General features: G+C 41.0%; 1 protein-coding gene across 4 annotated transcripts in view; it reads left to right on the plus strand.

Annotated features, from left to right (window-relative positions):
• Positions 1–330: 330 nt before the first annotated feature.
• The window catches only part of lrp8 (low density lipoprotein receptor-related protein 8, apolipoprotein e receptor), a 160206-nt gene continuing 137881 nt past the window's right edge, over positions 331–22655 (plus strand). For all 4 annotated transcript variants that reach the window (XM_061683235.1, XM_061683236.1, XM_061683233.1 and 1 more), the window contains exons 1-2: positions 331–512; positions 1206–1331. In XM_061683235.1, the coding sequence (XP_061539219.1) occupies positions 446–512; positions 1206–1331 (193 nt within the window). In that variant the 5' untranslated portion in view covers positions 331–445. The remainder of the gene's footprint in view (positions 513–1205; positions 1332–22655) is intronic.

The following is a 22655-nucleotide window of genomic DNA, read 5'->3' on the forward strand; positions in this document are numbered from 1 at the left end:
CAGTATAATGATTTTTGAGAAACATACCCGGTAGTCAGTCTACTTGACCTAATCTTGTCACATGCAACTTTGAGCAGGTCGAACCCTGGAGTAGAGCCAGACGCACCAAAGTCAGTGATCGGCGACTGTTTGAATAAGATTCCGGGATGCGCCCTTCCCATCGTGACTCAGCAGTGCCAGCAGGTATGACTTCCCGAGCTGGTTTTTTTTTGGGGGGGGGTTTATTTTCATAATAACCAAGTGCCAATTACTGCACACCACCCTCAGCCTCAGCTATCCCGCCCATAAACGTCACGGATTCAAACGGCAGCCGAGGCAGAGGCAGGGAAAGCAGCCGAGCGGTTCACACGCGTTTACACGGGCTGAGGAACATCAGACACATCGACATCTGCGGGGGTCACTCGGCGGGGTTTCTATTGCATGAGCGCAACCCGCGGACTTAAAGATGTGGAAAGAAGTCGGCAAGCTCGTACTGTTTCATTTGCTGATTATGGAGCTCCATCGCGCGAAAGGTAAGACGGTTTGCCTGAACGGGAGCGAGGAGCTGCGGGTTGTGTGGTATCAAGCGCCGCAAGACTACCAGGATCGTATCAATCTCGTGTTTAGGAAGACTTTTGGCATCACACGCGAATGAAAGGGACGCACAGTGGTGACAGGAGGTGACAATGTGCTGGGGTGGGGTGGGGGGCGAGTAGATCTAGCCTGCACGTGTGAAACATGCAGTCTGCTAAGGATGTGTGTCACTATAGGCTAAAATATGTTTTGTCTTATTGTAAAGGCACGAAGCGTCTCGTAGAATCTGCCAAAATAAGGCTTCCAAACGGGTGTTCATCAGCCCATGTGCTGCCAGTAGTAGTCCACTGACACAACTGAACAAAACAAAAAGGCAAACCAGTCAGAAATATTCATGCAGTTCAAGAAAACCTCTGAAATACAGTGGATTAGAGATGTGACACAGAGTAAATCAAAAATAAACTGAAACTTTCGGCCAAACATTGCAAAGTATTTCAATAGAACTGAAACTACACGTTAAATTCCTGACAAAAAAAAGATGTTCTTGTCAATACATTTTTCCATTAAAATAAACCATACCAACTGCTAACATGATTATATAAAATGACCCATTTAAATGTCATTGACAAAGTGCTAAGCATTCTGCGTGCAAATAAGAAGACATGAGGACTCTTTGTTTTATTACAACACAGGGATTCGCACAGAATCGCAGTGTGAAACTGGGCAGTTTAAGTGCAGCAATGGAAGGTGCATCCCAACCCTTTGGAGATGTGACGATGACGATGACTGCTCGGACAACAGCGACGAGGAGAACTGTCGTAAGTCGTCTTGTGCACTGCGTGGTGCAAAAAAATATACTCGTGTCATTGTCTGCTGTGACTATTGTGAACATTCATTATTGTCCGGACCAGGTCTTCCAACAATTACAAATGAGATTTCCCCATACTTCATACAAGGATTTTCTAGGATTAAACACACTGCTCATGGATATTAAGTGGTACCTTGCAGATGTTGAATAAGTTATGCAGAGAATAAGCTACTTTTCTTGCTGGGCCCCATTGGAATCTGCGCAGACATCAATGTGCAGGACTTGCAAAACCTAAGACAAGGGTCACATGGCCTCAGGAATTTGCTTAATTCTTACTATATTTCCCCCTGTCCAATTTTAGGTTTTGACCCTTCTAGGTCACATCAGGACAACTATATATTACTACATATATCTTGCAGCTGCTATGCGGGACTGTTGTCACCAATATTATTCACACAACCACAGTACATAATGGTCTGAAGTCGTAGAATAGGATTAAGGATACAAATAAAGTAATGACATCAGTCTGGTGAATGCCAATATTACTGCTTATAGATGTGGATGAATTGAAACTGGCTGCTTTTTGTTCTCAAGCTCACTTCTGCTTCCATGTGTTGACTGACAATAATCGGAGTGTAAAATACAGAAACCCATATCATTGTCATCATTCAGTCAAATGTAGCATTATGATCCTCAAGGAAAAGTGGTAAAAGAGACCAAAGCACATAATTTTTCCCTCGTACTGCTTCTGAATGCCTTTTAGGAAATTACAGGGACAACCAGACGAGCAATTATCTCTTATGAATTTGTCATGGCACTAATGGCTTGAATGGTTATATTAGTGGCCAATTGATTCATCACTTGTCCTTCGGCACCACCACGACTGTTCTCTCATCTTGCACACGGTGATCTTTGTCCCTGAATGTCGTAGGACTTTCCTATATGATTGCTGTGACATTTTCACAGTTGCCTCATTGATTGCAGAGACTGATTGGGATTATTCGGCATCTTGTGGACGATAGCTGAAAGGAAGCGCTGTTATATTTATAATGAGTCCGATAGGAGTGATTACTTTGGTCGATAGAGTTGCTTGAAGATATTGACTGAAACTGTACTGATGAAACAAATTACAACAAATGTTTTTTCACGTGGGGTTCTCTTTCTTTTGTGCTCCTCTTTTTGCGTTCTCAATGTCTTCTGCTCTGTATTTACATTTCACCTATGGACTACCAGTCTGTTCTGAATACTGCATCCTTATAAATGTGGACTGTAGTTGCTCCCACTTGAGACTTTTGCTCTCTTACTTCTGTTCCCTGCGTGGAATGTATGGCAACTTCTTTCTTCTCTCTAAAAAGATAAGACAGTCCTTCAACATTGTAACACCCACCATTTTTGAATTTCATGTGGGCAATAAAGCCATGCCAAAGGGTGAAGAGAGACGATGCCCAGAATGAGCATCAGCTGATAGGTTGGTCAAGGATAAATCCAGTAGCATGAGCCTGGTTGACAGAGCGATGCTTAGTGGCTGGCGCTGTGCCAGCACTTCTAACAGATGCCACCACTCTGCACCCTCGCTGCAACCTAATATCAGTGGCAAGGCGCAGCAAAAAGGAGGGTCAGGGAAATGATTGAATAAGTTTAGAGCAAAAGGAACAGGATGATGTCAAGCAGAGCTCATGTGAATGAAAGGGGAGAGTAATTTTGGAGAATGGTGCAGGTGGCAAATTAAAAAATGGAACTGACTTTCGAAATGACTATACAATGCCTCCCATTGATTGCTCTTACAGGGTGAGCATGTTGGACACATCAATGTTTGGGACATACCTGCTCAAATTGGTATCATAATTGCTTCTTTCTGTTGTTGTTGGTTTATTATAGTTAGGGATTTAGTAATTTTGAACTTGACTTCACTTGACCTACTGAATAGTTAAACATGCAATTAGCACCCTAAAGAATATCGTAGATAAATATTTTAGGTAGAACTGTTGTTTGCACCACTACAATATATTTTGCAAATTAGACAAAAAAGTACAAAGTACACCACTACATTAACTGTTTTTTTACATTGTGTGTCCCCCCCCCTCCCCCCCATTAAATTCAACTCACCTACATTGCCATGGATTCAAGGAGAGCATTCTTATTTTGCTAAAGGCTGAAAGTTTTGGTTCAACTCTTGGATTGGATATAACATGTATACCTAATGGTTGCAATACTATTATAGGAAATACCCCTTCCTACTGCCGCATCTGAAAACTCTTGCAGAGATACTTGCTGAAGATTTGGATGTCTTTTGTACTTTCGATCATTTTCTCCTCCAGCTCCTCTCCTCCATTTTCAACATGCCTCTTGGTAGATTCCTCTCTTGTTGCCCAGGGAGACGGCAAAGTGCTGTTGATGGTTGTGGGGCTTTTTGAGGATGTGTGTGTGCCTTCTTTGTTGTGAATGCAGTGCCGCTAAACATTTGTGAACACATGGCAACTCTCTTCCTCTGTATAGCTATGTATGACCTATATTTTAGATGGGGAATACAGAAAGAAAGAGGCCTTATCATTTTGACAGAGGATTTAAGTGGATTTAAACATGCCTAATCCAATCTGCCTCAGTAAAAATCATCTATCTGAACCTGGTGTTAGCTTTCAATTTTCCTTTCACACTGCATTACTGTAAGACACTGACACAATATCAATCAGGTACCATTTCTGATCACTAATAATTGGATAATAACGATTACATTGATTATTGATGAGATCATTTTAGCAAAGTAAAAGGAAAAAACAAAACAAAAATCAATACATCATATACATAGCCAACATTAGGAAAGGGCATACTAGATTATTTACAATTCTGATGATTGTGTAGAATCGGTTTTTGATTAATCAAATATTGCAATAAGTAAGGAAAATAAATGAGTGCACTATTTGGAGAGGCGCTGCAGTCTAAACTAGTTTGCATTATAAAGAAATCCATCACATTGTTAGCTATGGGAAGTTGCGTTACATCCATAATGATCTTTGCTAGGGTACAACTCTTGTATGTGTGTGTATATGCGTGTATAACATGGTGTCTTGTAAAATAGTATAGAGTATTATGCATGAATGAATTCTTAATCTGTGCGTGTGCCTGCATGTGTGATCTTGCATATACACCATATGTGTACACTGATTACTGGTATGGCAGTGTGTGCTACCACATGACAATGAGCCTCGGCAGGTCAAAGGGGGGCAGCGTCTTCTCACCAGTCATACACCAGGTTCCCATGGAGGAGACATCACAACACATTTCACGCCTCCACTCTACATTATAGGGTGCAAGTTGGGGGGTGTAGTGCTGGCACACACACACACACACACACGCTACTGAGGTCAGACTTCTAGGTGTCAGTGCAAGAGGTCAGTGTGAACTGTGGCTAAATGTAATTACATACAAGCACACATACTTCAAATCCAAAGCAGCCGCAGGAAATGGTGAGATCACTACATGAGTTAAACTGAAACTGAAATATAAAACACGCATACTCTAATAGCGGGTCAGCACTGAACATGTTTGCTGATAGTATGGGTGCGTATGTTTGTAAGTCTGCGTGTGAAGTGTTTACAGCTGCAGTGTAGTCATATGCAGAGAGTGATACCCACTGCTGTGTTCATTTCACCATTGAGAAACACATTTGCGTCTCTTTGTAGTGATTACGCAGTTTAAGAACAGACAAATAGGGAAACTAATCGCAATCGAATCATTACTCCTTGTACCATTCTAAAATAAAGACGTCAATGTCCTACAAATGAAATATCCAATTTGATTATGAGAAAACTATCGATAGCCCCTTGGTTACATCCTGGCAGCTGTTGCCAAAATGCTTCTTTTTAGTTTAAAATGGCTAACTTTAAACAGGATCCCTTGTGGTATCGTAGCCTTGGTCTGTTTTACCCAGTCTCGCCGCCGTAAAATGTGTAAATCCCCGCCGGCTGAGATGGCTAGCTGCTAGCTATCATCTGCCACGATGTCTTGCCCAACTTTCTCCCATTCATTGTCATCAATGTCATCTATGCAGCTCCTTGTTCCGCAGAGATTATCGTCTCTGGGGAGATGGCTACGTGCATTTGTGATTCATGATAAACTACAGGACTTGGAAGTTGCGATAATAATAATAATTTTCTCTTGCAAAGTTGTACTTATTTTGCACTTTTCTAGACATGCAAATACACTTAACAATTCCCTCTACACTCATACCTGGTGGTGGTAAGCTATTTGTGTAGTCTGACGGAAACATGGCTCCCATTCTGCGCCGACGGCAACTCTGACCAACACCAAACATCCCACCACATTCACACGTTGGCAGTGTAGGTGAAGTGTCTTGCCCAGGGACATAACGATGCTCGAGCGGGGAAACAAACCGATGACTCTCTGGTTGCAGGGTGTATTGTTATCGTGTGCACCGCGCCCCCCCAGCCACCTGCCGCAATGTAAACTGTACAACTGCGCATATGAGCATGCTCAGTCAGTCAAAATGGCGGCTGTAAAACAAAGGAAGTAAATACAGGAGGGCAACATCTTAGTCTTTAAATGTTAGTCTTGGATTTGTTTTCGTTCAAATCCGAAAATTTTCAACTCAAATCACCACCGATTTCTTCATAGCACTAACTTTTATACAGTTTCATAAGCATTATAGTATTAAATGTTTTTTTTTTTTAATCAAAGTCGGTAAGTCTTGTTTTCTGCCCTACTGGATTTGGAACTGTCAATCCCAAGTGACTTATGTTGCCTGATGAACAGCTACTTGCATGTTGTTATAAGAGAAATGGCTGGCCATAGGATACTGTATACAGTACATATAGGCTAAGTTGTAAAATTCTTTGTTGATTGTAGGGACACATTTTTTGGAGTCATTGGAGTTCTTCACTTTAAACATCGGAACATTCATTATAATCTGTTTGCCACAAGCTACAAGATTTTTTTTTTCTTCAGATGAGAAGCTCCACAATGTGTGTGAGCATCACCTTTGTCAAACTCTGTATCACACATTACTATGAACCAACAAAATCCAGTGTGCTGAATAGGTGTTTGGTGCAGCAGCGCGAAGCAGCAGCGGGGTAATTTTAGCTGAGGTCAGTGCTGGCCTAGGGCTATTCTGTCTCTCTCTGTGTATAGGTGGTCTCGTCTTCATTTTAGGCCCAATTTGTAGCTTTTGCCCCCATCACTGCATCTGTTACACATCTGCCGTGTCTTTGTATGGTGGGTATATGCAGTGCAGCAAGCCCATGTACTAAGTGTGTCTGTGGGTGCCTGTGTGCTAATGTAATGTGTTGCAACATGTTCAAATGGAGCTTGATGGTGTCTAATTTGGTGTTTAGATTTGTTATATTGACTTGTTGTTTGAGAGCCTATGGTGAACTACATTTTATTGATATCTTTCCCTCAAAAGCTGTTAGAGAATTGAAAAAAAGTTACATTTTATGATAAAAGATGATTATATCATGTCAGCACTTATTTAAAACTTCTAAAGAGTCACTTACAAGCAGAGGTGGATAGAGTAGCCAAATATTGTACTCAAGTAAGAGTACGGTTACTTGACAATAATGTCCCAGGTAAAAGTTAAAAGTAGTCCTCCAAAAAATAACTTGAGTAAGAGTAAAAATAAATAAAAAAATCAGAGCATGAGAAAACGTACTGTGGTCATGTAGGCCTGTGCTAGTTAAAGCTAATGCTAACTGGGTATGTAAATTTGGGTTATGAAAGGTGTCTTCATATATCTGGGACATGCTTTTGTCATTTCATCACAAGCGTCAAGAATGTAAGGACACGTTACACCCCAAATTCTTACTTTGCTAAAATCAGCCCGTTTGAGTGGGCGTTCCTGCCTCATGCAAGTGAGCCAAGCCCTCATCCTGCCCAACACGCTGCTGGGCCCATGGCGGGTATACATTTTGTTACCATGACGACTAGAGCCAGAGCCAGGGTTAGCACCCCGGATCTAACAAATGGCTGCGAAGAGCAAGCATACGCAAGCCCCTATAAAGACAGCAGGGATTCTATTTTTCCTTGTGGAGCCAAATTACACTTGCCAATAACTGTGTGGACTTGTGCGCTGATTTACTTGGTTGTTTAATTTCACACCTGATGGGTGGGAAGAAAGTCCAGACATCAAATCGTGTGTATGCAAGCAATGAAAGGTAAATTTTCCATATGTTCCTTTTAAATTTAGAAGACTGCAAAAAAAAAAGTAAACCAGGCTTAAGCTAAACAGACTATGTGCGTGCTTAACTGTTACTACTTTTTTTTTTTTTTTTTAAATATTTATTTTAATTTTTATTTATTTATTTATTTATTTTTTAACTGATAGCTGGGATAGGCTCCAGCGCGCCCGCGACCCTAGTGAGGAGAAGCGGCTCAGAAAATGGATGGATGGATGCTTGTGAGTTGCTGTTGTCCCCCTCCCCTCCCCCAACGATCTGTCTAACACGGTATCATGGCATTAATCTGCAGCTCAGATTAACCGAATATACTCATGCGCCTCATTTTTATTATTTACATTTTCTGTAATCTTGTTTTTGAGCGTGCTCTGTTCTGTCCGGCATATGCAGTTGGGGAATGACATGTGAAATCAGCTAAGAATGCTGTTGAATAAAACATTACTGCTAATACCTGTGTGCTGATAGAGTTCTAAGGTTTTGCATGTCAAAACTATGCGCTGATAGAGTTCGAAGGTTTTGCATGTCAAAACTGTGCTTGTTTTTTATTCACCGCTTGCTCTCAATAATTCTCTTCCGTGTTTCCTTTCCTGTCCAAGGATATAATATGGTATCTGTCATCTTAAATAAAACTATTCACACTATTCACACTCACCATGATCAGAAAAAGAAAATGTGGATAAGGCAGAAGCTAGTTTTTGTTGTGCAAGCCCGTTTTGACAAGGATTTGCGTCTTTGTTTGTTCACGGATTTGTGCAATTTGACTTTCAAGCAGAGCACCTGCTGACAAGCAGATGGAGCGAAGCTTTAAGGGCTTAGAAAGAAACTGAGGATGCTCGTATATTAATCCCATATCTCCCCATCTATGGACAGAACAAATCAATTCAATCAAATACACTTGGATATAACATGGGGTTATGGCTAAGCATTTAAAAGTTCCATATTTTGCTTATTTAGACCACCATAGAGTGACTCTCTAACATGGATTTAGTATAAAAGTATCAATTTCATTTCAAAAAGCACGTTGGTTTTGTCATACGAGTGTCCAGAAAAGGCCCCTCTGACAGGTACTTCTGACCCAGTTTTGTATTTGCTTTGTCCATATTTGGCTAAGACTGCTCCCTATCCTCTGATTGTTTTCCACCGTGTAGAAGACCCCCTTTGTGAGCAGATGTGTTTTAGTTATTTTGACAGCGCTGGCTTGGCAGCGGAGATGTAGGCAGAGAGCTTCCCAAGTGATGTAGATAAACTCGAGAAATTCGAATGACCTGACTTCAGGCTTCTCGGCAGAAAAACGTCTTTAACTCGGGAATGTGTGGACAATTTGAATTCATATTTCACGTTTACTGAGGCACCATAGAGTCAATATAACATCCCAAACACTAGAATAGGTTGGTCTGGTAAAATATGGCACCTTTTGATGGTTAAAGTTTAAAACAACATTTTCTCCTAGTGTTACTAAGTCAACTGAAATACAGTGAACCCTTGCCTAATCATGGTTCACTTTTCATGAATTTCCATATTCAATTTTTTTTCCACCTGTAGAAATTAGCCTCAGCTATTTGCTGAAAACAAAACCTCACCTATTCACGTTTTTTGTTCTCTCGCTCTAACATCTAAAGATGGCACAAGATCGCATCTGGGTCATAGGAAAGTACTAATTGGTGTCAAGGAAGTGCTAGTGCTAGTCAAGCTATTGCTAGTCAGGCTAATACTGTCCTAACCAGCCTTGTTGCAGCAATTGATGAAGCTTGCTGGGGCAAATTGTCTTGTAAGACAACCAGGACAGTCCATTTGCGACCGATTCAATGCCCTGAGAATGAAATGACATGCATTAATGGCAATATTAACTGGTCTCATGTCAAGGAAGTATGTTGATGTGATCTATCTCGACTGAAAGACTAAGATCTTTGTATCTCAACGAGAAGCTAAGTTGAACCAGGGTTGTTAGAAGTTACCTTCGCCACCTGTGTATGTCTTTGCTCTGCAGAGTTGCTATAAAACAGCTCAAACATCTCCATTTATTTTTAAGGATGATGTTGTAAGATGGTGGCACGGTGGCCGACTCAGCCTCACAGTTCTGAGGACCCGGATTCAATCCCCAGCCCCGCCTGTGTGGAGTTTGCATGTTCTCCCCGTGCCTGCGTGGGTTTTCTCCGGGCACTCCGGTTTCCTCCCACATTCCAAAAACATGCAAGGTAGGTTAATTGAAAACTCTAAATTGCCCATAGGTGTGAATTTGTGTGCGAATAGTTGTTTGTTTCTGTGTGCCCTGCGATTGGCTGGCAACCAGTTCAGGGTGTACCCCGCCTCCTGCCCGATGATAGCTGGGATAGGCTCCAGCACACCCGCAACCCTAGTGAGGAGAAGAAAATGGATGGATGGATGGATGTTGTAAGATGGCGGCACGGTGGGCGACTGGTTAGAGCGTCGGCCTCACAGTTCTGAGGACCCGGGTTCAATCCCCAGCCCCGCCTGTGTGGAGTTTGCATGTTCTCCCCGTGCCTGCGTGGGTTTTCTCCGGGCACTCCGGTTTCCTCCCACATACCAAAAACATTCATTAACTGGAAACTCTAAATTGCCCGTAGGCATGACTGCGAGTGCTAATGGTTGTTTGTTTCTATGTGCCCTGCGATTGGCTGGCAACCAGTTCAGGGTGTACCCCGCCTCCTGCCCGATGACAGCTGGGATAGGCTCCAGCACGCCCGCAACCCAAGTGAGGAGAAGCGGCTCAGAAAATTGATGGATAGCTTTGCTGTATGGAACGTCTGCTTAGCTTAATGCTAAAAAAAAACAATGTAAAACTCTATTGACATGGTAACGGTTAGCATCAATAGTTGCAGTTTTAGAAACAATGTCAATTTGAACACAAACGATGGAGCAACACAAGGCGACAGATAATATAATAGAACAGGCATATAGTCTCTGTTCTCAACAGAAAATGGCTAATATTGAAGTATCTTACTTAGTCAGTTACATTAGTAGTACAGTACAGTAGTATTATACTGCCTTCCGATGGCCAAGACGGGAACAGGAGCAACACAATGAATTGGATTGCAGCATTAAATCATGATACACAAAATGTTTAATTCTTTACATTGTATTTAATTGTTTTTATTAAGTACATACAGTATTATATAGTGCTATTTTTCCTTAAGAAACACAAATATGTAAGTTATTTTGGGGGGGAGGATGGATTAATGGTATTTCTATTCATTTGTTTGTGTTTTGAGTGAGAAGTGTGGTCACGGAACAAATTAAATGCGTATCTCAAGACACCACTGTATATTTATGGTTTAAAGTATTAGTATAAACAATGGTAAACATTTTGTTTTTGTTTTTGCGGGAGCATCATTATTATGGTAGAATACACTTGCTTGATTTATTGCTGAGGAAATGAAGTTTGACAGGGTGCATGTGTCTGTTAGCCATTTATTGAGGATTGGTCGTTCGTGCCCATGGCCTTGCCTTGCGTGTATAAGCGATGAGTCATCTTTGTTAACAAGCCACTGACAAAAGCCCATGAATTGGAAGAAAAGTCTTTAATTTTGTCACCATGACAGCTGCATCGGGATGAGCAGGCAGAGAGACAGACGCACACACACACTCACACGCACACACACACACACACACACACACACGCACACACACACACACACACATATCAAACACAAATTTAAACACTTTGCTTTTACACGCCATAGAAAGCAGATTATATTGAACTATTGAACATCACGATCACCTTTACCAGTATATCGAAATCTGAAGCCCCTTTATCTGCCAATCATGTCAAAAACACACAATGAAGTTTAATTATCAGTGGAAGATACTTATTGTTATTGATGCAATTTTCTTTATAGTCTTTATATGGGCGCACTGGTAGTCCCTGTCCGCCTGCCTGCCTCTCTCTCTCTCTCTCTCTCTCTCTCTCTCTCTCTCTCTCTCTCTCATACTTATAGACAAAGCATGTGTCTAAAAGTGCATTGCTTTTGGCAATGTTTGATATATATTTTAATCATTACCATTTAACTAATCTACAAACCCCAATTCCAATGAAGTTCGGGTGTTGTAGAAAACGTAATTAAAAGCAGAATACAATGATTTGCCAATCCTTTTCAACCCATGTTCAATTGAATACACTACAAAGACAAGATATTTAATGTTCAAAAAGATGAATGGTATTGTTTTTTTGCCAATATTCTCTCATTGCGTGTCATGATTGTGTATAAAAGGAGCATCCCGAAAGGCTCATTTGTTCACAAGCAAGGATGGGGCGAGGTTCACCATTTTGTGAACAACTGCGTGAGCAAAATAGTCCAACAGTTAAAGAACATTTCTCAACATCATTTCATTCATCACCTATGGTCCATAATATCATTAAAAGATTCAGAGAATCTGGAGATGTCGCTGCACATAAGTGGAAAAGCTGAAAAGTAACATTGAATGCCCTCAGTTGGCACTGCATTAAAAACCGGCATCATTGTGTAAAAGATATTGCCACGAGGGGACTCATGTACGCACGCACACACACACACACACAAACACACACGCGCATGCACATACACACAAAAAAGCAGGGCCTCTCATTGAGGTGTCACTCTGCTTTCAAACATTCAAGCTATGCGGCCAATGACGCATAATCGTGCATGGGGGTGATCAGAGAGCACAACGAGGAACTTCTTGCCGGTGAAAAACATTGAAAACATCTTGGCAAGTGATATAGACAGCTTAAAATTACAGGTTGAAGAGAGCGGGCCAAGAAACCAACCAACAAATCAGTTGTAATTGTTCCACGATGCATAACGAGATTGTTAACCACAATAATTTTGTTAATATCACAAATCCTCTAACAACTTCAAGATGATTGATGAATGATGGAAACAGTTTGAGCCTGGAAGCAATTAATTTACAATAGTTTACAATATTTTTAATGGGAAAAATAGAACAACTTGGAAGCCAACCAGCATCAAAGCATGTATTGTGTTTGACTGTGACGGTATCTGATATATCTGTATATACTGTACGTATGTGGCAGTAACATGTCGAATTATAGTAAAAACAATTGTATACTGTGCATTGAAGGCTTTATACAATTTTTTTGATGAGCAAGAGAGAGAGAGTGTGCTTTATGTAAATTACATCAAGATTGTAAAGTTTAATTTGGCAAACCTCGTTTGGATTAAACGAGGTTTTATGTTTAAACATATTTAAGTAGTAATTCACATGTGCAGTGGAAACATTACCCTCATGTTTTTTCCACTGCCTTTAAACTGTTGCAATACCTTCCCAACATTACCCCTCATTGAATATTATCTTGAGAGAATGAGAACTATGCCTATCAATGCTGTCATTGAAGCCTTGCTTCTGGTCTTGGTTTGTTTAGCTTACCTTTTTTTTAAAAAAAAAGGTTTAGCTTAGCTTTTTTTTTTTTTTAAAAGGCTATTTTTCCATTGGATGTACCTAATTCCTAATGACGGGGGTGTTTAGTTTTCAGTGCGTGTGTTACCCTTTCGAAACAAGCATTATTATTATTATTTTTTTGTCCTGTTCGGACTGTTCGGTCAAGCAGATTGGAGGATCTGTATCCCTTTAATGCCGGAACAGTTTTACTGTGTCACAGTGCAGTTTTTAAGCTGCCGTTGTGATTTGTTGGCATTATAATGGATATTTATTGAGAATCAGAGTCAATCAGTCAAACAGAACAAAGTTTCTAGAGGCGAGTGAGAAAAGAAGACAAAAGACAAAGCACTAACTGTAAACAAGATGAAAAGTAAAATCCGAAAGTTAATCAATCTAGAACAATGACACATTAGATATGAGTGTTATATGGTACAGTTGTGCTACACCCTGTGAGGGAAGGACAGGACAGGAGAAGATGGGACAGGACAAGACAACAACAGGGGAAGAAGCTTGCAGGACAAGGGTCCTGAACCCGGCTGTACAACTGATGTGTGGTGGGAGTGACTATGTAAATTATTAGTCTATAGGACAAGCGTGTGAGTGAGGGGATACCCAAGCAATTTGCATATTCATGAGTTATTTGTCGGAATAAGTCAGTGGCCCCACACCCAGCGAAAAAGTCCCATGGGTGTGTGCCTGCGGACACATGCAAGTGGATTGACACCGTTTCACATGCACAATGACTGGCAGAAGTGTCCTGTAATTGCTGTGCCTGCACCGCGGAGGCTGAGGACCCCACCCAATCGATCGAGAGGTGGGAAGTGACATGATGATTGCCTTTAGATTTTAACGCTGTGACATCCTTATTAAATTTAATAGACGTCTGACATTATTTGTGGAACCTTTACCTTTAAAGAAACCTGTCTGGTCATAGTGGATTATCGACGAGAGTACCTTTTCAAGTCTCTAACCCTTTCGAGATAATCTTATCTACATTAATCAGTGAGGGCTGATAATTAGCCTGGAGAGCAGGGTCTTTACTTGACTTTAGTAATAATTTAATTGAAGCTGTGCTCATATGGCTACTTATTTAATTATTTGACCTTTGTTTATCTCCTTGACTGTTCTGAAAAATAGAGGCAAAAGTATTGGCCAGAAATGTTTAATGCATTCGACGGAGATTCCGTCCGGACCAGGTGCTCATCCCGATTCCATATTTTTTAATGCGTTATGTAATTTTATGATGGTTAAAGGAACATCAAGACTGTGTTTAATTTCTGTATTTAATTGAGGAATGTTTAGATCCTTAAGGTTTACATTTATTTTTGGTCTGGGTTGTTCGAAGATGCGTGTAAGCTGCTATGATAATTGTAAAATATTTCATTTATATCTAGTGGTGACTGTGTACAGTTGCCGTTTGAATATTGAATGGCTGTAATAAATGACCTTTCTTAATTGCGCTGAAGTTGGTCCGCAATAAGTTTTCCTGATTTATTATTGTACTCAAAGTTAGTGTATTTTAACTGTTGTAGAAAATCTCTTCTTTTTGATAACGTCTAATTGATGTTTGTTTTGCCTTTTGACGTTGGTTTCTTAGCATATCTGTCAGATTTATTGCATAATTTTTTCCTCAATTTCCTTTTCTAATTTTTGTTCTTGTTAGAAAGGCATTAAAGAGGATGAAAAATGGAAAGGCAGTTGATCCTGATGACATTGCTGTGGAGGTATGGAAGAATCTAGGAGAGGTGGCTGTAGAATTTTTGACCAGCTTGTTTAACAGAATTCTAGCAGGTGAGAAGATACCTGAGGAATGGAGGAAAAGTGTTCTGGTGCCCATTTTTAAGAACAAGGGTTATGTGCAGAGCTGTGGGAACTATAGAGGAATACTGTTGATGAGCCATACAATGAAGTTATGGGAAAGAGTAGTGGAGGCTAGACTCAGGACAGAAGTGAGTATTTGCGAGCAACAGTGAGGTTTCATGCCTAGAAAGACTACCACAGATGCATTATTTTCCTTGAGGATGTTGATGGAAAAGTACAGAGAAGGAGCTTCATTGTGTCTTTGTAGATCAAGAGAAGGCGTATGGCAGAGTACCCAGAGAGGAACTGTGGTACTGCATGCGGAAGTCTGGATTGGCAGAGAAGTATGTTAGAATAATACAGGACATGTAATAAGGGCAGCAGAACAGTGGTGAGGTGTGCTGTAGGTGTGACAGATAAATTTAAGGTGGAGGTGGGACTGCATCAGGAATCAGCACTGAGCCCTTTCCTGTTTGCAGTGGTGATGGATAGGCTGACAGATGAGGTTAGACTGGAATCCCCGTGGACCATGATGTTTGCAGATGACGTGATTTGCAATGAAAGCAGGGAGGAGGTGGAGAAAAAGTTAAAAAGGTGGAGGCATGCACTGGAAAGGAGAGGAATAAAGATTAGCCGAAGTAAAGCAGAATATATGTGCATGAATGAGAGAGGTGTAGGGGGAAGAGTGAGGCTACAGGGAGAAGAGATGGCAAGGGTGGAAAACTCTTCAAATACTTGTGGTCAACAGTCCAGAGTAATGGCGAGTGTGGTAAGAAAGTGAAGAAACAGGTCAAAGCAGGTTGGAACAGGTGGAGGAAGGTGTCAGGTGTGAAATGAGCTCACCAGAGGGACGGCCAAGGTTAGATGTTTTGGAGACAAAGTTAGAGAGAGCAGACTCCGATGGTTTGGACACGTCCAGAGGAGAGAAAGAGTGAGTATATTGGTAGAAGGGTGATGAGGAAGGAGCTGCCAGGAAAGAGAGCGAGAGGAAGACCAAATAGAAGAACAGGTTGATGGATGTCGTAAGGGAAGACATGAGGGCAGTTGGTGTGAGAGAGGAGGATGCAGGAGATGGGATGACATGCTGTGGTGACCCCTAACGGGACAAGTCGAAAGGAAAAGAAGAAGAAGAAGAAAGTGATTAGTGAATTCTCAACACAGCCCCAGCTATAAGACATGACACTTGTGCAACCACATTTGGTCAGTTGTTAAATTTTACTTCCTCTTTAAAATATTTTAAAATGATAATCGAGTTGTACAGGTTACAGGTCGCATTAATGGTGGAAAATGTTTTGAAATGATTTATGTTGATCTAATTTTTTTTTTATACTACAAAAACCTCACATTTGAACAGCAGTGTACATACTTTTTATATCCACTGTGGCTGAAATGAAGATGTTGAGGTTAACTTTAAGAATGACTTAGGTTGGATAGGATTGAAAATGAGCTCATGAGAGGGACAGCCAAGGTTAGATGATTTGGAGACAAAGTTAGAGAGAGCAGACTTTGATGGTTTAGACACGTACAGAGGAGCGATAGATTGAGTATATTAGTGTAAGGATGTTGAAGATGAAGATGCCAGGAAAGCAAGCAAAAGGAAGACCTAAGAGAAGGTTGACGGATGCAGTGAGGGAAGACATTAGGACACTTGGGATTAGAGAGGAGGATGCAAAAGATAGGCTTAAATGTAAAAGGGTGATGCCCTGGGGCGACTGTAACGGGACAAGCCAAAAGGAAAAGAAGACGTAGGCTTGCTTCTGAGTAAATACATTATCAGTTGTTTCTTTAATTATATACAGTATATTATTCATTCATTTTCCATACCATTACTGTTAATGAGCCCCCTTTTCTTCCATTATTTGCCTTTTAGTATTTTATTTGCCTTTTATTACAGTCGAGCAACTGTTATTGAAGTAGAAAAGTCAAAAGGCACAGACCTCTTTTACAAAGATGCCAAGAAAAAATATCAGGAGGGTTACTGCCTCAAGATGTAATAAAACATTTGGTGTGTGTATGCGCTAATTATTGCATTATATCAGCACCAAGTCTCCAGAGGATCTTTGGGGTTGTGTTCAACATTACCCCCTGCAAATTAATATAAATAACACATTTATACTTAATCAATTTCACAAAAATGCAGTGTGGTTGTGGATGTTATTTAACTCTTTCTGTCGAGAGGCTGGTAGATTTTATTCAAATCAGTGCTTAATTACGACACAGGTGGGCCTTCAGAGGGAGGACTTCATCTTTTATTGCATACGTATGTACTCTCTCTTGTTTCAATGAATGAATGCCCAGAATGATATGAAGACATCTATAATTTCAAATCGGCTAAAAACATAAATATCTGACAATTTTGCCAAAATATTTGCCATTGAGATTCGTGCCAGACTTTGCACCCATGTATCAACTCACCATTAGACTTTTTTTTAAGATTTAGAACATCTCTGTGATCACCACATATAATTTAGCACCAAATGCAAGTTTACTGATATATAATATACAATATTTCTCTCATCTTATATCTAATTTTAAGCATTATTTTGTTCAGCTCAAATTTGACCCGACAGGGTACATCTGATTGTCAGTTTATGCTGCAGTCACATTGGCAGAGATCTGATTTGTATCCGCATGTGAAAGAGGCCTAAATCAAAGCTTGCTTTTTTTTTTTTTTTTTTTTTTTTTTTTATCGTAAAATTATTTCTTTATGGTGCCATCTGTGTTCTATATCCAGCCGTATACTGTTTTTCTTTATCTTTAAAGCATAAAAAACATTTTGTTTACCACCCTCTGTGCATATTTGGCCCTGTTTTAAGGTCTGCTGTAGTGTATCACATGCATGCATTTTCAACAGCAAGCAATGTGTAAAAGTGTTCTAGCAGTGAAACTCAGGCCATGATTTTATTACTTTTTTACACAGTGCTAGCTAGCAAGTAGCTTTGAATAGTTCCCCCCCCCCCCCTTTAATAAATAAGATAACAATTTAAAAACTGCATTTTATGTTGTGTGTTTAAAAACCAAGCAAACAAGAATTTGAAAAGGGTGCGAATACTTTTCCACGGCATTATTTACGTAACAATGTGGTTGTGTGCCTCCATGAGAGAGATGGTGCCCTACAGGTTCTGTCACTGTGATGAAGAGTCTCGGGGTTGGGGTGTTTGTTAATTAATCTCTTAGTGTGTACACCGACATATGCTTAAGAGATGTCTCTGTGATGAAGCATTACAGGGAGAGGGAATACATACTGTGTTACAAGAGATGGTCATTAGCTCAAAGGCACCGTAAAGCCAGTGACCCTAGAGTTGAAAATGGAGGAGCCGGATCATTTCCTGCGACCCCCAGTCTTTTCATGGACTGAAACAGTCATTGATGAGACACGCACGCACGCAACACACACGCACACACACTGAAAGTGTAAAACGCCAATACATTTTTATTCACAGCATGGATCGCTCACGTAATGAAGCTAGCTGCTAAATGCTAATGTAAACAAGACCCTGAAGCACTTTCTATCTCGTCCGTGATTGGCAAACTACTATCTTTTTATCTTCCTGCCCCGTTCATGGAGAAAACTGCCAACATGATTGCTACACGGTCCACAGCGTTGTTTTGTTTACAGGAGCGGCACTCTTTAGCGTGATACATACATTATTACATGCATGCACTTGATACTCTGCTTTATCTTCAGGTGATTTTACACAGATATGCCTGTCTTCTTCGCGACATCTTTCATCCACGTTTTGCAGACTTCTGTTGTTTCCAATTGATAGACATTACATGCCCTTTTTTGGTACTATTTCTTGCTTGCTCGTCGCTAGCGTGTCCTCCATGTTTTCTCCGCTCAACAAAAGCTGCCACGGGACTAGTGAAAAAATAAAATCCAGGATTCCCGTTTTCTGTATTGAGCATGAATAAAATATCGCTCAAATTGAGCTCCTTGATATATCGCCCAGCACTATATGGCACAGCTAACATACCTTGCATTGGCTGCGCAATTTTGGCTGGTGATCCCTGAGATAAGCCAAAGGATTTTGACACATTGTCCCTGCAGATCACGGCAACTTGCATTCTTTGTACACTGGGTAATTACAAGTATCTTGCATTTACAGTATTTTCAATGAGCATCCTCAAAAAAAAAAGTACACATTCTGATCGGGGGGGCCGTTCCTCCCAATCATGCCCTTCCAGGTCTCACTGTCATTGCCCACGTGAGCATTGAAGTCCCCCAGCAGAACAATGGAGTTCACAGCGGGAGCGCTCTGCAGCACCCCCTCCAAGGACTCCAAAAAGGGTGGGTACTCTGAACTGTTGTTTGGTGCATAGGCACAAACAACATTCAGGACCCGTCCCCCCACCCGAAGGCGAAGGAAGGTTACCCTCTTGTCCACCGGGTTGAACCCCAATTTACAGGTGCCGAGCCGGGGTCAAAAGGTATACCCACGCCTGCTTGGCACCTCTCACTGTGGGCAACTCCAGAGTGAAAGAGAGTCCAACCCCTCTCAAGAGGACTGGTAACAGAGTCCAAGCTGTGTGTGGAGGCGAGCCCGACTATATTTAGTTGGAACCTCTCGACCTCACACACCAGCTTGGACTACTTCCCTGCCAGAGAGATGCCATTCCACGTCCCTAGAGCCAGCTTCTGTAGCCGGGGATCAGATCGCCAAGCTCCCCGCCTTCGGCCACCGCCCAGCTCACACTGCACCTGACCCCTATGGCCCCTCCCACAGGTGGTGGGGGCCCACGTTACCCTTTCGGGCTCTACCCGGCCAGGCCTCATGGGTGCAGGCCTTCAAGCCTTTGAGCCACACCTCCAGGCCTGGCTCCAGAGGGGTGGCCCGGTAACCCGCGCCTGGGCAAGGCAAACCTATATCCATTTATTTTGTTCGTCATAGGGGTTTTTGGAGCCGTGCTTTGTCTGGTCCCTCACCAAGGACCTGTTTGCCATTGGTGACCCTACCATGGGTGTGAAACCCCAGACAACTTAGCTCCTAGGATCATTGTGACACACAAACCCCTCCACCATGATAAGTTGACGGCTCAAGGAGGGGTATTATTATATCAGTGGCATAAAAGACATCAATGATGCAATTGTCTGTCGTGATAGTTTTTGGGAAAATATATCGTCCTAAATCGCTATTATGACAGGCCTGAACACATACAGTATAATATACTGAGAGAGAGAGAGAGAGAGAGAGAGAGAGAGAGAGAGCAGAGGAATGGATAACACAAAAATATTGCACAAAGAGTATAAAAAAAATGGAGTAAGAACCGTAATAAAAATCTGCAAGAACCGTGATGCAAGAACTGTGATGTATCGGAGGATTACTGTATCTGTATTCCGTGACAATAAGTTTCAGGGACTCATTGTTCCTGGGTTGGGACTCATTGTTTCAATGACATGTGCATACCAGGACTCACATAGTTTCAAGTGTAAAATGATATATACTATAGTCCTGTGTATATGTACAGTATTTATCTGCTTCTGTTTAGTTGGCACGGTGATCGACTGGTTAGAGCGTCTGCCTCACAGTTCTGAGGACCGGGATTCAATCCCCGGCCATGCCTGTGTGGAGTTTGCATGTTCTCCCCGTGCCTGTGTGGGATTCCTTCGGGCGCACCGGTTTCCTCCCGCATCCCAAAAACATGCATGGTAGGTTGATTGACAACTCTAAATTGCCGTAGGTGTGACTGTGAGTGCAAATTTGCATGTGCCCTGCGATTGGCTGGCAACCAGTTCAGGGTGTACCCCGCCTCCTGCCCGATGATAGCTGAGATAGGCTCCAGCACGCCCGCGATCCTAGTGAGGAGAAGCGGCTCAGAAAATGGATGGATGGATGGAGTGTTGTGTTTAGTGCAATGTCAGATATATGAGTGTTTTGAGACTGATTTAAAAAATAAAAATAAATAAATAATATATATTTTTTTGCACAGTGTGTCGAGAAACGTCTCTTATGTCTCTTGTCTCTCTGGTGAGATGTTCATATTGACAAACTGTCTACATTTTTCCGGACTGCACTATGTAATCAACTTCCACCATGAGGGAGGGATATTTTGTTATTTTGACAACATGAGTCTTTGCTGTGACAGATACTGGATATTAACTGAAGTCCTGCAGCTCGTAAATGAAAGCAAAACACTGAGCAGGTATCAACGATGGTAATCCAAAATACTGTATTATTTTTGACATGCAGGGTTCAGTGGATGTTGACTAGGAATCATATAATAAACGCAATCATTAAAATGGTATGAGGAAATTACTGGCTTTCCCAACAACATTGTGTTTGTCAAATAAAGTTACTGTGTGAATATTTGAATTCGTAATATTTACTGCAGTGGTTCGCAAGCTTTTCACAGTACCACCTAAATAATACTTAAACCCTCCAAGTACCACATTAAAATGCAGTTGCATAGTAAGACTAAGTGTTGATCAAAAACAAGACAGGTTTTATTCCTGAACTGGATATTACTTTAAGCCACTGTAACATTATGCAATTTGAACATTGGCACCATGCTATATAGGTTATAACAATATAGGAAAATAAAAATATTGAACTTAAGTAATTATTCAGTTAAAATTTATAACACGTTTAATACAAGTTGTACTTAAATAATAGTTGAAAAAAAAACAAAATCTTAGATCAAATGCAAATGTATTGTACTAAAACGTTAAATACAACTGAACTGTACTCAGGCAATGATTCTTTTACGTAGCAGTAAAGGGAGCCCACGTATCACTAGTGACACTCGTACCATACTTGGAGAAACACTGATTAACAGCATGTTGCTGCTGCTTCACTTATTTGTGTCTGTTTGTCGGTGTGTACATCTGCGCAAATGTCTTTGCTACAGGAGTATACTGTTACTGTGATTTATTGTCTCTCCCCACAAGAAATTTTTTTAGTGAAACCAAAAACCTTTTTCTTTTGTATAAAATCCATTCCATAATGCTACATACATCACAAAGTATCCCTCCTTTCATTTGGTCACACACCATAGAAGCAAACATGTAAGTAAAAGAAATAGCTTTCATTTTTGAATTTTTTTATTTATTTTTATTTTTTATAAGCCTTAATTTTATCCCTGTGGAGTGACAGTGGAGCAGTAAAATTCTGTCACACATAATAAGGGGTTGGCCCTGCTGTAAAGCAATGAAACCTACTGTTTGTCTGCATGATGCTGCATTTGGGATCTCAGCGTGGGTGCACCTGCTGCTTTGGAAAAGTCTAGATCCAAGAGGCAGATGAACCGTGTGTGTGTGTGTGTGTGTGTGTGTGTGTGTGTGCGCGTGAGCGTGCCTACTTGGTTGAGTCAGTCAGTCCAGGCTGGTCCTAAAGTGAATAGGAGAGCAGGCCAGCCACAGATCAATTTCCTTTTTACTTGTCGAGTAGAGCCTTGAAATGCATGGCCTCCTGTGACCCAGATTCATCCCTTCATTCTCCTTCTTCCTCATTGGCACAGTGGCATAACTCCAGAAGACTGGAGAGACACTGAGGGAAAGATGAAAGCGAGAGAGAGGAAGAACAGAAAGGCAACATAGAGTGTGTTGGATTGCAGATGATGATGGGGGGGAAATCAGCATATAATTGAGGTATGGGGCTATTTTAAGGACATGTTGAGAATTAAACCTGCATATGGAGGGTTTTAGATTGATGCACCATCCATGCTGAAAATGCATCAGTAAAGGTTCCGCACACAGCAGCTGTGGACTGAATGGAAAAATTTTATTGTTTTAAAGTAAATGTATGGGAAAAGAAAGGACATGCCCATTGAGAGAGTGGAAAAGAAATCTGCAATTTACTGTTCAGGTTCTACAAGTAGGACTAATTGACATTGGTGTTACTTTTTAGTTGATCAAATTCCACAGTTTCATCAAATTAAAAAAAATTTAAATTTGAAAATTTCAGAAATTATTATTTTGTCACATCTACAACCCAATTATTTTGTATGAT

Source organism: Phycodurus eques, chromosome 8 (genome assembly GCF_024500275.1).
Source record: "Phycodurus eques isolate BA_2022a chromosome 8, UOR_Pequ_1.1, whole genome shotgun sequence".
Taxonomy (NCBI): Eukaryota; Metazoa; Chordata; class Actinopteri; order Syngnathiformes; family Syngnathidae; genus Phycodurus; species Phycodurus eques.